General features: G+C 38.5%; 3 protein-coding genes across 6 annotated transcripts; 2 read left to right on the top strand and 1 right to left on the bottom strand.

Annotated features, from left to right (window-relative positions):
* Positions 1–8: 8 nt before the first annotated feature.
* LOC130989656 (membrane-anchored ubiquitin-fold protein 2-like) lies at positions 9–2,118 on the top strand. Of its 2 annotated transcripts, none has more exons than XM_057913699.1 (5): positions 9–338; positions 958–1,039; positions 1,124–1,263; positions 1,593–1,769; positions 1,853–2,118. In XM_057913699.1, exons 3-5 carry the CDS (start codon positions 1,131–1,133, stop codon positions 1,906–1,908), a joined length of 366 nt encoding a protein of 121 aa, XP_057769682.1. In that variant the 5' UTR covers positions 9–338; positions 958–1,039; positions 1,124–1,130; the 3' UTR covers positions 1,909–2,118. The 2 variants fall into 2 exon arrangements, with proteins under 2 accessions (XP_057769682.1, XP_057769681.1); XM_057913698.1 differs by having other exon boundaries at positions 24–338; positions 1,575–1,769.
* Positions 2,119–4,824: 2,706 nt separating this feature from the next.
* LOC130989650 (putative germin-like protein 2-1) lies at positions 4,825–5,862 on the top strand. The gene is made up of 2 exons (XM_057913691.1): positions 4,825–5,139; positions 5,218–5,862. The coding sequence occupies exons 1-2, from the start codon at positions 5,022–5,024 to the stop codon at positions 5,763–5,765; spliced, it is 666 nt and encodes a 221-aa protein (XP_057769674.1). The 5' UTR covers positions 4,825–5,021; the 3' UTR covers positions 5,766–5,862.
* On the bottom strand, positions 5,607–13,191 carry LOC130989626 (pentatricopeptide repeat-containing protein At3g29290). Of its 3 annotated transcripts, XM_057913652.1 has the most exons (4): positions 13,054–13,184; positions 10,935–12,666; positions 10,661–10,840; positions 5,607–5,696 (listed from the first exon to the last, which is right to left on the bottom strand). In XM_057913652.1, exons 2-3 carry the CDS (start codon positions 12,534–12,536, stop codon positions 10,679–10,681), a joined length of 1,764 nt encoding a protein of 587 aa, XP_057769635.1. In that variant the 5' UTR covers positions 12,537–12,666; positions 13,054–13,184; the 3' UTR covers positions 5,607–5,696; positions 10,661–10,678. The 3 variants fall into 3 exon arrangements, with proteins under 3 accessions (XP_057769635.1, XP_057769633.1, XP_057769634.1); XM_057913650.1 differs by lacking the exon at positions 5,607–5,696 and having other exon boundaries at positions 10,435–10,840; positions 13,054–13,191; XM_057913651.1 differs by lacking the exons at positions 5,607–5,696; positions 13,054–13,184 and adding an exon at positions 12,740–12,959 and having other exon boundaries at positions 10,435–10,840.
* Between the last annotated feature and the right edge of the window lie 15 nt (positions 13,192–13,206).

Below are 13,206 nucleotides of genomic sequence, written 5' to 3'. Positions count from 1 at the left end.
GAAAATCTAAGTCGATTTTTCCCATAGAATTTGGAGAATAACTTTGGAAACTACGGAACACCCTCGTTCTTGTCTGATCATTTTCTTTATTCCCCCCCCACCAATAATGTCTTATGTCTGGCTTTCACTAATTAATTAATTTATTAATTAGCATTTAATGATCTATTATTATTATTATTAAGTTTACAGTATCATTAATGTAGTGCTTATGAAAATCAGTTCCTAAAGCTTTTCTTCTTGTTCTTTCTCCCTCTTCTCTAGCTTTTGTTTTTTGCGTTTCTTGAAAAAAGTTAAGAACTTGTTGGAAAAGAGAAAAGAAGAAGAGGACCCCAGATCAAGTAAGTCTGACCTTGCAATAATTTGTGTTTTATGATAAAGTAAAAGATTGGATTTTTCATCTGAAATATGAAAAAAAAAAAAAAGAGAGGATGAATTCAGTAGTTTCTTCAGTGCTTGTGGGGTTTGACTTTCTGATTGATTTGGTAGCGATGTGAATACAATGAAAAAAATTAGTTGAGAAAAAGTTTAATCTTAAAAAAAGGAAGAAAGAATCTTTAGGAGTTTTTGAGGTTAGGGGAATAGGTGGTGAAATTCTAGTGTCAACACTCTTTTCTTTTTTTGGCTTCACTCACTAGCTTTCTGTATAATAGTAAGAGTTTCAGTGTATATATATATACAAATGTGTGTGTGTGTGTGTGTGTGCAAATACTATTGGAGTTTGGACATGTCCAAGGTTTGGTTCTTATTCCTTGATGCTAGGCATCGTTGAAATTCCTTCGTCATAATTTCAATTATATAATGATGAGTTGCACATTTTGGTGCTCCACTTAACTTCCATTACATTACATAGTGATATATATATATATATTCCTTTAGATAGGGATATATGAAATATGTTCACCATCACATTTTCAAGATTGTGTTTCTAATGAATCTGAGCTCATGTTTCCATTATAGAGAAGAGAGGTATATGGAAACTTGGATGGATTTTGTGGAAGTGTATGCAGAGAAGATTTCTTGATTTGGCCTAAAATTAGAGGTAAGCATCCATTGGAGATTGATTGATTGCTTGCTTTGTGGAAGAGCAAAGTGAAGATCTTGGTGTTTCTATGGGTGTTAATAGTTTGAAGATGTCTGGAGCTCAAGATCAGCTGGAGATCAAGTTTAGGTTAACCGATGGCTCGGATATAGGCCCGAGAAACTTCCCCGTTGCCACGAGTATTGCTACCTTGAAGGAGAACATCATAGCACAATGGCCTAGAGGTTAGACGAATCCCACCATGCTGTTTTTGATGTTTTCCTTTCCTGACTTGTGTTGTTATGACATAGTTTTAGCAAAGATTTGAATCTCTAATACAAATTGATTTATGTTGTGCCAAATGTGTTTGATCTAGAATCTCTAGATTTGGATTGAATCCCTTCTGTGTGAAACCAAACTACCTTAATAGAATGAATGAAAGAAGAAAAACAAGAATCTTAGGCTCTGTGTGGTTGGATGAGAAGTTGAGGTGATGTAGTTGAGTTTGAAAGTAATCTATATTTTTTGAAGTTGTTGTGCATATATATGTGGTAAGGAAGTTGTTTTGGAGCAGAGAAAGAAGACGGCCACGGCCACGGCCTTCCGCATACAGTGAAAGACATCAAGTTGATCAGTGCAGGGAGGATACTAGAGAACAGCAGAACTGTGGGTGAATGCAGGAGCCCGTTGTGCGATGTCCCGGGAGGAGTCACCACGATGCACGTCGTCGTTCAACCACACTTGGACAACGGTTCGTTTTCATCTTCTTTGTAGCCCTTTTTACTCAGAAAGAAATGCTATGGAGATTCAACATTCTGTCTCTCGTGCCTGCAGACATGAAATCACCAGCCCATCTGAAGCAGAGCAAATGCGTGTGTGTGATATTATGAGGTGCAGATTGGTCGATTCTTCGGAAGGCAAGCAATGCATTGCATCCACGTCAGCAGACACGCGCGATATCCACGTGGAATCGAAGCAGAAAACTACTCCAGGTTCATCTGAGTTGAGTTGTATGTTGATGATCAATGTTTCTTTGCTTTGTTTGTGATTTCCTTGTGATTTTTTGGAATCTTGGTTAGATTACTTTTACTTGTTTCCCACTTCCCCTTTTCGTTTCATTTCACCATTTCGTGCATATGCAACAACCACTCGATTCAACTATTGAAAACTATCAAACTTATTTACCTATAATAATTGTAAGATTGCAATTCCATATTATTCTATAATACCAATTGCTTCTCATACTGAATCACAATCATATTGTTTGGTTGGCATATTGCAATCATGAAGCTTACAATCGGGAGGCGCACTTTCATACGCTAGGTCGTTAGAGCATCCACAGTGCAAGAGTCCCTTTGAGGCTCTATAAAGAGCCGCCCCGTCCACAATGGGGGGGGACCATATATAGAGGAGTTCTATAGATTTTTTTTTTTAAATTGAATTCTAAATAAAATAAACATCGAATTTTAAAGATGAAATTTTCATTAAATTTTAATTCAAAAATTACAATAATTAAAATTTGAATTTAAATTAGAGCTTGATAGGGCTGAATCGTGCCCACAAGCTTAAGTATTTCTTCGTCGAAATCAAGTTCCGGGACCACGTGAGTAGGAGAGTTGAAAGAAGAAGAAGACATGTTTTTAAAAAATATCGAGTAGGAAAAGATAGTAGAATGAACTTATTGTGAAAAATGAATGAAATGAGTTACTCGTTTCGTCCCATTACAAATGTTCCACTTTTTATAATGAGAAGTCTCATTCCTTTTTTGGCAACGCATTCTCTCACTAAACATAATATTTAAATAATTTTCACCAACTCTCTTTATCTACTAATTATACATTTCTTAATTTTCGTGTCCAATAGTAATGGGATGGAGGGAGTAATATTTATAAAGAGATTTTGAGTCTAATTTTTTTTTTAAAAGAGCCATTCCAACAACTGTTTGAATTACAGTAGAAAAAAAAAACCACAAAAAATACAATGGTCGAATTTAACGATTTTTTTTTGAAAAGCGTGTACATAGCATTCGCCTACATATATCCATCCTTTCGCGCCCGGCTCGGCAACGCGATGGGGCTCACTGAGGGCAAGCTCGAGCCCCATCGTGTCGTGGATGCTTTTACTATATGCTCGGGTTTTTCCAGTATATATATGTATTCGTAGATTTTATTAATTTATTTATTATTTTCATTTTTTTTGTTCTTCTCCTTTCGCTTTCTTCAGAACATATTCTTCAATCTATAAATTCTCCATTGCACCAAATTCTATCTGATTCGCACCCAATCTACACCGACGCCAAGGATAATTACACCAACCATTCTTTAGGTTCTGATGTCGGCTCACACAATATGATTGTTTATTTTTCAGAAATTTGAATTTTCTAAAATATTAGTACTTCCTCCGTCCTAGTAACAACGTCTTATTTGCGGCGTTCCATTTATAATGTTTCAATCTAAAAAAGAAAATAATTTACTTTATCTATTCTCTCTCTATCTTCTCATTTATTTTATTTTTCTCTTATTTTATCTATATATTTTTTAATTTACGTGTCCCATTTTTTGGGACATTATTATTGAAACGAAGGGATTTTCCGAAAAAGCGTTCCATAAGTCGATTAGATGTTGCTCTCATAAGAGTTGGCATCACGAGGAAATAGGCCTCATTTTTACTTTCTTTGAAGAATTGCTCGTTTTAGGCAGCACGGTAGCAGTATTAAGTGCTGATTGGATTAAATAAATATTTCCCTTTTAGGTCACTCATGACTTGGATGTCAAATTGTGGTGTTTTTACTTTCTTTCTTTGAAATTTGAAGTTTAGGCATTTATTTCGTGAATGCCATATCTTTCTTTTGAATCTCTAAAGAGAAGATGAACACAAAATAAAGAAGATAATACTTAGTATTGGACATGTATCCACTTAAGTTTAAAATAAATTTAATTTTTATTTAGAATAATTGTTACTTTTATTCTTAAGAACTGTCATATTTACAACTATTATTTTTAATCATAAGAATTGTCACATTTATTTGGAAAATATTGTTACTTTTATTAAGAATCACCATCACTTCAGAATTGATATTTTTATTCGAAAAAATTGCCACTTATATGTGTTGGATCGTGGGTAGTGTTGAGTCGAATAACGAGTAGGATATGTGTCGTGTGCGTGTGTGAGCTTTCATCCTGATAATTGGTAAAATAAAATATAAATAGATATACTTTTGTTATACATAAAAAATATAACTAAATTTTATTACATTTAAAAATGTGAAAATTTTTGTGATATCTATATAACATGCAATTAAATTTTGCTAAATTTAAAACTATCACAAAATATTTTTGTTACACATTAACCGATTTATAACTAAACCAATACGTGCATATCGTTATAACTACTCCCTCCGTCCAGCCGAACTTTCGTTTCCTTTTTTTTTTGACAAAAATTAGGAAAATTAATACCCTAATTAAAGCTACTAATTACATCCTTATTTTTCAACCCATTTTCACTTTCTCTCTCTCAAACACATTATTCACAAATTTACATAAAATAAAAAAATTAATTAATTATATAAATAATTTATTTATATATATATATAAATAATTATTATTATTCAAATTTAATTAATTTAGATTTAGATTAATTAATTTAAATTTAACATTTAATTATATAAATAATTACTAAACCACAAATTAACAAATATACTTTAAATAACTAAACAATAGCTCCTCAATTCCCATGCCAAAAAAAAAACGCCTCAAGCTCGGCGGGAAGAAGGGAGTATTACAATTTGTTACTTTTTGTGTTCTTAATGGTAGAATATATAGGGTTGGCAAATTTAATTAGCTAGGTTTCGAATATAATTAATTAATTAATTAATTATTAATTCGAGAGTATAATTGACTTTTCACAGATTCTTATAATTTTCATAAGAAACTAGTTAAGGGACACTACAAAAAGAGGGTTGCTTACACTATAAAAAGAGATTTGCATTCACTAGGGATTCAAAATGGCTTCAAACGTTATTTTATTAATCACATTAGCCCTTTCTAATTTCATTTGCATCTCCTTCGCCTTCGACCCTCGTCCTCTTCAAGATTTCTGCGTTGCCGATCCCCCAGGAAACAGTAACATGCAACCACATTCTTAATTCCTGTGTTTAGTTATTTAACTAAATTATCATAACATGATAATATGTTTTTCAGCAACATGCAAGGATCCGAAAGCCGTTACTGCCAACGACTTCTCTTTGAGCTGTCTGAATCGACCCACCGACCCCTTCAACGCATACGGTATCACCGCCGTCCTCGACGCAGCGGCCACAGTGCCGGGATTCAACACTCTCGGCCTGGCGTTTGCGCGCTTGGAGTATGCGCCGAGCGGATACGTGCCGCCGCACATTCACCCTAGGTCGACGGAGGTCATCTATGTGTTGGAAGGTGCGATAGAGGTTGGATTCGTAACCACGTACCCAGAATACAAATATTACAGCAAAGTTCTGAACAAAGGTGATCTTTTCATCATCCCCGTCGGCCTCCTTCACAGCCAGCGAAACGTGGCGAGAACAAATAGTGTGACGGCGGCGGCGTCCAACACCCAAACTCCCGCCTTTATTTTTATGCCTGACTCTGTTTTCGCGGCAAAGCCCGACATCAACAGCCATTATCTGGCCGGAGCGTTTAAGCTGGACGAGAAAACTGTCAAAGATTTGCAGACAAAGTCGTGGTATAATCGATCTGCTAAGACTATGTAATAAAATTGTGATCGATTTCTCGAGTAGTTATTGAACGCTAGAATAAATAAAATTTCATCCCACTATATGAGAAGAATGTTATGACGTTGGTTGCTCATCCAAACTTTTGTATTGATCGGTTAAACAGGAATGTCTAATTACTAAGACTTAAATATCACCATAGATTTGTTTTCACATGGTATCGACATTGATAAAGAGAAGAAAGGTTTAGATGGCTGTAAAGACTGTGTTTTTGTTTGTATTGCTTGATTGATTTTCTGTGAATTACATCTACCCTTTATAGGGCTGAAAAGCAATATACAAGGAAAGTTACAAACTAGGAAACTCTAAATCATTGATCTTGATTTGATCTCCAATCAATGTAAATGATTTTTTCCTTTCCAACACTCCCCCTCAAGTTGAGTGACGGAATTTCCGATGCTCAACTTGTCGAGAACTTCTGTAAAATTCTTGGTATTCACAGCCTTGGTTAAAATATCAGCGAGTTGATCTTCAGATCGGACAAATGGTAGTGCCACAATACCACTTTCAATCTTTTCTTTGATAAAGTGCCTATCGACCTCAACATGTTTCGTCATGTCATGTTGCACTGGATTTTCGGATATACTAATGGCTGCATTGTTGTCGCAAAACATTCGACATGTCTTGGTTGGATTGAGGCCCAATTCTGTCAGTAGTCTTCTCAACCAAAGAACTTCGGTTAGACCACTTTTGATTCATCTGAACTCTGCTTCGGCACTTGAGAGTGCCACCACCTTCTATTTTTTACTCCTCCAAGAGACAAGATTACCTCCAATGAAGGCAAAGTATCCTGCTGTTGATTTCCTGTCAACTGGGTTTCTAGCCCAGTCAGCATCAGTGTAGACTTGTATCTCGAGATGTCCAGTTTTCCTGAACAGTACTCCATAGTCAAAGGTTCCTTTCAAGTATCTCACAATTCTGAGCGCAGCTTCCATGTGGTCAGCTTGTGGTTGGTGCATAAACCGACTCACAACTCCAACAGCATACGCAATATCAGGCCGAGTATGGGAAAGATAGATGAGTGTCCCTACCAAACGTTGATATTTTCCTCGATTCGCCAATTCAGCTCCCTTCACAATCTGTAGCCCATGATTGACAGCCATAGGCGTCTCAGCTGGCTTGCAATCTAGCATCCCTGTTTCTGCAAGAAGGTCAAGAGTATACTTCTTCTGATTGATAAAGATCCCTTTCTTCGATCTGAGTACTTCGATCCCAAGGAAGTACTTTAGTCTCCCAAGGTCCTTCATTTCGAACTCCTTGAAAAGATTTGCTTTCAACTTCTGAATTTCTTCTAAGTCATCTCCTGTTATGATCATGTCATCAACGTAAATGACTAAGCAAGAAATAAGATTACCTCGTTTCTTCAAGAATAAGGTATGGTCTGAATTGCTTTGTTGATACCCGAACTTCTTCATAGCTGTGGTGAATCTTCCGAACCAAGCTCTGGGAGACTGTTTGAGCCCATATAAAGTCTTTTTCAATCGGGTAAAGGTCACTTTGTGTCCCATCGTTTTAGCGAATTCTCAAAAATGTCCCAACCTAACGATAATACCAAAACGATACCCAACCTATCACAAAAATATCATCCGTGTCCTATTAAAATTTTCCGACAATCGGAAAATGACGTGGATAGCCGGAGTTACGACGTGGCATGCCACGTCATTTTCGGAATTATATTTCTAGCTTAAAAAACCATTTTTATATTTCCGTCATCTCTGCTCAACATGGCATATCCACCGCATTCGTCGCCAACTGTCTTCATCCCACCCGTGCCACCTTCTCCCAATCAACCCCCACCGGCAATTTCCCACTCAAAATTGACCACGAGTTCACCACAATCTGCATTTGAATATATAGGCACAGATTTATGCTTTCTTCCATTTGAATCCATTTGAAAATAGGTCAAGAATGGAGAGCTACCGTCGTATTCATAGGCGAAGGCTTCTCCAGTGACTCCATCGACTTTTGGGTGCACTGTCATCCTCGAGAATGGCATGGAAGCTCCGAAATCAGGGCGGCCGAGGGTTATTATATTGCCCTCGAAGAAATGGTTGGGCCCCTTTGTGATGAATTAAAGGTTTGGGTCGTCGCGGATGTAGGCTCCGCCATTGAGGCAACTGGGAAGGGAGATCTCGATTCTCAATTTTACAGTGTCGGCGACCCCACCTCATCGCCGCCTTCCTACGGCGCTGGCCTTCAATCAGTAAAATTTGAGTATTAGACGACGAGATCCCGATTTTTGAAGTTGAATCTCTCCCGATTTTTGATAGGTCTCGTTTCAATTACCCTGCAAAATTGGACGCATGTTGCTAGAATCAAATCAAACAAATTCCATTATCGCCGCTGTCTTTCTCCTTGCCGACGAATCACCTTTGAGCTATGTAGGTTCTGAGTAAATCGAAGCTCGAGAAGCTGAAGCTCTCGATTCAGTCCGCAAATCTAGGTTGGAAGATTCGAGAGGACGAAGACGAGAGAGAAAATGAGAAAGGTAGAGAGGGCGGAGGAGACGGGGTGTGCGAGCCTACGCAATGCTGTTGTGCTGCCTGTTTGCCGCTTGCAGGTTGCACTGCTTGGACGGAGAGGTTCGAGGTAGCGAGGCCGTGGCCATAGGAGACCGGAAGAGGTGGAGGCGGTGGTGACGGCGATCGGCGGACAACACACAGAGAGAGCGAGGGGTAGATAATGTGAAGAAAGGCATAAATTGTGTTTTAATTTTTTTCTTTTTTCTTTTACTAATTTTAAATGATGATATTTTAAATTATGTATATTTTAGTTCTTTCGTTTTTTCTTTTCGTTCCACATAGGCATGCCACGTCGTAACTCCGGCCATCCACGTCATTTTCCGATTGTCGGAAAATTATAATAGGACACGGATGATATTTTTGTGATAGGTTGGGTATTGTTTTGGTATTATCGTTAGGTTGGGACATTTTTGAGAATTCGCTAAAATGATGGGACAAAAAGTGACCTTTACCCTTTTCAATCTGCATACCTCCCCTTCCTCGAACTCATCTGAAAAACCTTGGGGTGCTTCCATGTATACCTTCCGTTCTTCTTCAAGCTCACCATGAAGAAAGACATTTGTAACATCAAACTGATGAAGATCTCAATCCTTGTTTGCAGCAATGGAGAGGAGCACCCTAACAGTGTTCATTTTTGCCACAGGCGAGAAGGTTTCTGCATAGTCGATCCCATATGTTTGTGTGTAGCCTTTTGCAACCAGCCGAGCTTTGTATCACTCAATAGATCCATCGGGTTTTTGTTTGATTGTGAAAACCCATCTGCATCCCACAGTTTTCTTCCCTTTCGGCAACCGACACTTCTCCCATGTGTGATTCCGGTTCAGGGCCCCTATCTCTTTCTTCATAGCATTTCTCCAATGCTCGATCTTCAGGGCTTGCTCTGCTGTTTGTGGAATCTCCTCATCATATAAGGCCGCTTCATAGGCTATGACATTTTTGGACAAGTTTCCCTTGGCGATATTCCCAACTGAGTATCGGGAATTCCTCGCAATTTTCTCTGGGGTATACCGTTTAGGAGGTACACCCCGAGTATAAGATTTTTATATCCATTTACTAATTATGAAAGTAGTGTACAGAGCCGAGAGCGGCATTTTTTTTATAATACGTCGGCAGGTCATGAACGGAGGAAATGGAAGAGATGTGGCAAAGTAGGAGAAGATTAGAAGAAGAATACAATTCGAATTGTACAGAGCCGAGAGAGGCATTTTTTTTTTTTTCAGAATCTGGACTAGAGTTTACTTTAGGCTTTTTGAGGAAATTAGTAATTTAAATTAATATATATATATATATATATATATATATATATATATATATAGGGGAGGACTAAAATAAAAACACTTCTTAAAATATAAAATATAAACAAGTTTCAGCCCTTAGATCATCAAGATCTACGGTTGATTCGTAGCCTTATTGGATGAATTCGTGGTCTTGGGTTCGAATCCCAAAGGTAGCAAAAAATTATTTTTCACAATTCGTAACCCTGTTGGATAAAATTCGTACATTAAAAACGTTTATATTTATATTTTAAGAAGTATTTTCACTGTAGCTCACCCCTATATATATATATATATATATATATATATATATATATATATATATATATATATATATATATCGGTTCGGTTTGGTTCGGTTTAAAACCGAACAAAAAATGGAAAACTGAAAACGAACCGAAAATTTTCGGTTTTCAATTTTTTGAACCGAACCAAAAACTGAACCAATAGAATCGGGATCGAACCGCACCAAAACCGTTCGGTTTGGTTCGATTTTACGTTTCGGTTCGATTTCTGCTCACCCCTACTAAAGTTCATGTATTTTCATGTAACTAACACTACAAAAAAACGCACGATTACCGACGGCATTCTGCCGTCGGTAATAAGGCACGGCCGCCAGTGAAAAACACTAATCGATCTGCTAAGACTATGTAATAAAATTGTGTTCGATTTCTCGAGTAGTTATTGAACGCTAGAATAAATAAAATTTCATCCCACTATATGAGAAGAATGTTATGACGTTGGTTGCGCATCCAAACTTTTGTATTGATCGGTTAAACAAGAATGTCTAATTACTAAGACTTAAATATAACCATAGATTACACCACACAAGTAAAATTTGCTAATATTCTATAATACAAGTATAAGATTTTTATATCCATTTACTAATTATGAAAGTAGTGTCAGGATTGAGTCACAAACAAGACAACTGATCATGTCAAGATGAGGAAATAGCAAAGCTCTGCTACTATACATAATATATCACTGTATGTGTATGAGAGAGAGAGAGAGAGAGAGAGGTGATTCATGTAAAGTTGCATCATGTAAACACTAATAACTGAATGAAAAACTAATAAACCTGTGACAGTTCTGCAAATCAACATTTGGGCAAGTTTTGCAGCATCATAGCCCGAGTTTTGCCATCGGGTTTAAGGCCGATCTCGCGCATCTTAACGTAAAATCTCTTCGCTAAATCACTCTCCTTCCTCAAGCACGATCCCTGTATAGCAGCATTGTATAGGGATCCATTTGGTTCCGCCTTCAACACCAAAAAACATTAACGTGAAATAAAATCAGCAAGCGTCTCTTCAACTAGCAAGAAACAGAAATCGACACCGGCTTGAACGACTTACATTTAGGATTTCCTCGACATCCTTCCAAAGGGAACCCCAGATGCAGCTCCTTATCAATGACAACAGAGTGAATACATCTGGGCTCCGTTTCTGCTCAACCATGTGCTCGTACACTTGCAACGCGACCTTTGGCTTCTTTGCAGCCTCACAAGCTCCTATAACAAGATTGTACGATGTGACAGAAATGGGGAAACCGGCCCCTTCCATCTCCCATAGCAGCTGCATTGCCTTATCCCATAATCCAAGCCTCTGGCACGACATCAAACAAGTGTTGTATATATGCAGGTTCAAGACAGAGCCGTGCTCTTTCCTAATGCTCTCGAAGAGCTGAAGAGCATCAGAGTGTCGGTTCGCTCTATTCAGCGCACAAAGCAGCCCATTCCATGTGTAAGCATCGGGTGCATACCCCAGCGACTTCAAGAGGTCGTACACCTTGAATGCAAGATCGACCTTGGCTGCTTTCCCGAGTGAATTGATCAGAGCATTACAAGTTACCAGACTAGGGTTCATATCGTTGCTCAGCATGCTCTGCAAGATATCCAGCGCTGTATCCCATTTCCCCTCCCTCGCGCACGCCCCTATGACAGCTTGCATAGCATCATCATTTGGGCTCAACCCGTTTTGAACCATCTCGTGATAGGCATCAAGAGCTAGCTCATTCTGACCACAGCGGACGAATATGCAGACTAGCATACAGTACGTGACTGCTGTCCCTACGCAGGCGTTGTCTCTCAAGCTTCTCCACATTCTCTCAGCCTGAACCCAGTCATTTACTTTCCCGGATATTGCTATCATTGTGTTGTAAACAACCGCATCCATATGTCTCTTGGTTTTTCCATCCCTTTCAGCTTCCTCAAACATGGTTAAGGCCACATCACGGCCCCAAACATCGGCCACGGCTTTCAAAATCAAGCTATAAGTGTGGCCAGTGACAATCTCATTCGACCTCATGAACTCAAACACTCTCAAGGCATCATCTAGCCTTCTATCCCTTAACAGACAAGTGAGAAGGGAATTGCAAGCATGTGAACGAGGCAGCAGGCCAGAAACGGCCATTGATCTATACAATGCTAATGCACTTCTCACTTTATTCGCCCGACTGAGCTTCAGAATCCTTTGTGACAATACTTCTTCATCTCTCTCCTCCAAGTAGTGTATCTCATCCATACTCTCATGAACAGCCTCCAAAGGCATCGTTGAACGAACATCCAAACAGCTTCGATCATCCAATTCTTGATCAGCTAAACCTCCCCAAGGTGGCAATATGTTTTGGGAGCCATTCTCATCAAGACCTTCTTTCTGTCCTTCACAAACTGGCTCAAACTCGAGACTTGCAACATTGCTACGTATACCACATAAAATTTCACTCTCTTTCGATTTGCATAACAGAAAACTTCCCCGTTGTTTAGGAGTAGTTCTTAAATATGAGTTTTCAGCCACGCCAAAACCATGATTTTTGGCAGATACAGAATTGATATTCATCTTCCATCCCCAATCAAAACACGCAGAGCAATTGATGCACCGGAAAGGGATTCTAATATCATGAATTCTTGAATAAATCGAAACAGAACATGCTGGTGAAGTGCTCAGCACCTCTGCCATTATCACAAAGAACCCTAGAAGCTGAAATAAAGAACTTCCTCCCCCCAAATTAGCATTCAATGAAGCAGGTTAGATACATCAGAACCTCCTTCTGTGAAGCAAGAAAGCTTCAATATCTGGAATATAAAGACTGCGCAAAAGAAATTCAAGATTACAGTCCGGTTGAGAAAGATTATGAAGCTAAACAAGAATCAAAATTTCACCTTCAACGGTTTTATAAAATTCACCAACTTCGGAAGTTAGAAACCGTTGCCGATAATAATCTGGGTTGTCCGATAACCGAATCAGTTAACAGACTTCGGTTTTCGGTTAACAAAAAAACCGATTTTATTTTTCTTTTTTAAAGATAGCTCAATCAAGACCACAATCAACTGAACAAAATAAGAAAGCTCAATCAACAATTCCACCAAATTTTCACAGTTGTTACAAAGAAACCAAGCTGCAATTTTCAGACCTCCCCAAGACGATGACACCAACAACAATGACGGAACAGAGGGCGTGAGGCACAGTCTAATACCTGCGCGGCGGCGGCGGCGACGGCGACGGGCTGAGCAGCGATGGGCTCTGCTGGCTGAGAGGAGGAGAGGTCAGAGGTGGTGATGGGGCGGCTAGGATTGTGTGTAAGTGATTCAATTAACACGATTTTTGAATAACGTTTCATAAATATTAA

This window comes from Salvia miltiorrhiza, chromosome 6, assembly GCF_028751815.1.
Source record: "Salvia miltiorrhiza cultivar Shanhuang (shh) chromosome 6, IMPLAD_Smil_shh, whole genome shotgun sequence".
NCBI lineage: Eukaryota > Viridiplantae > Streptophyta > Magnoliopsida > Lamiales > Lamiaceae > Salvia > Salvia miltiorrhiza.
Note: the sequence above shows the minus strand (reverse complement) of the source record. Positions and strands in the feature narration are given on the sequence as shown.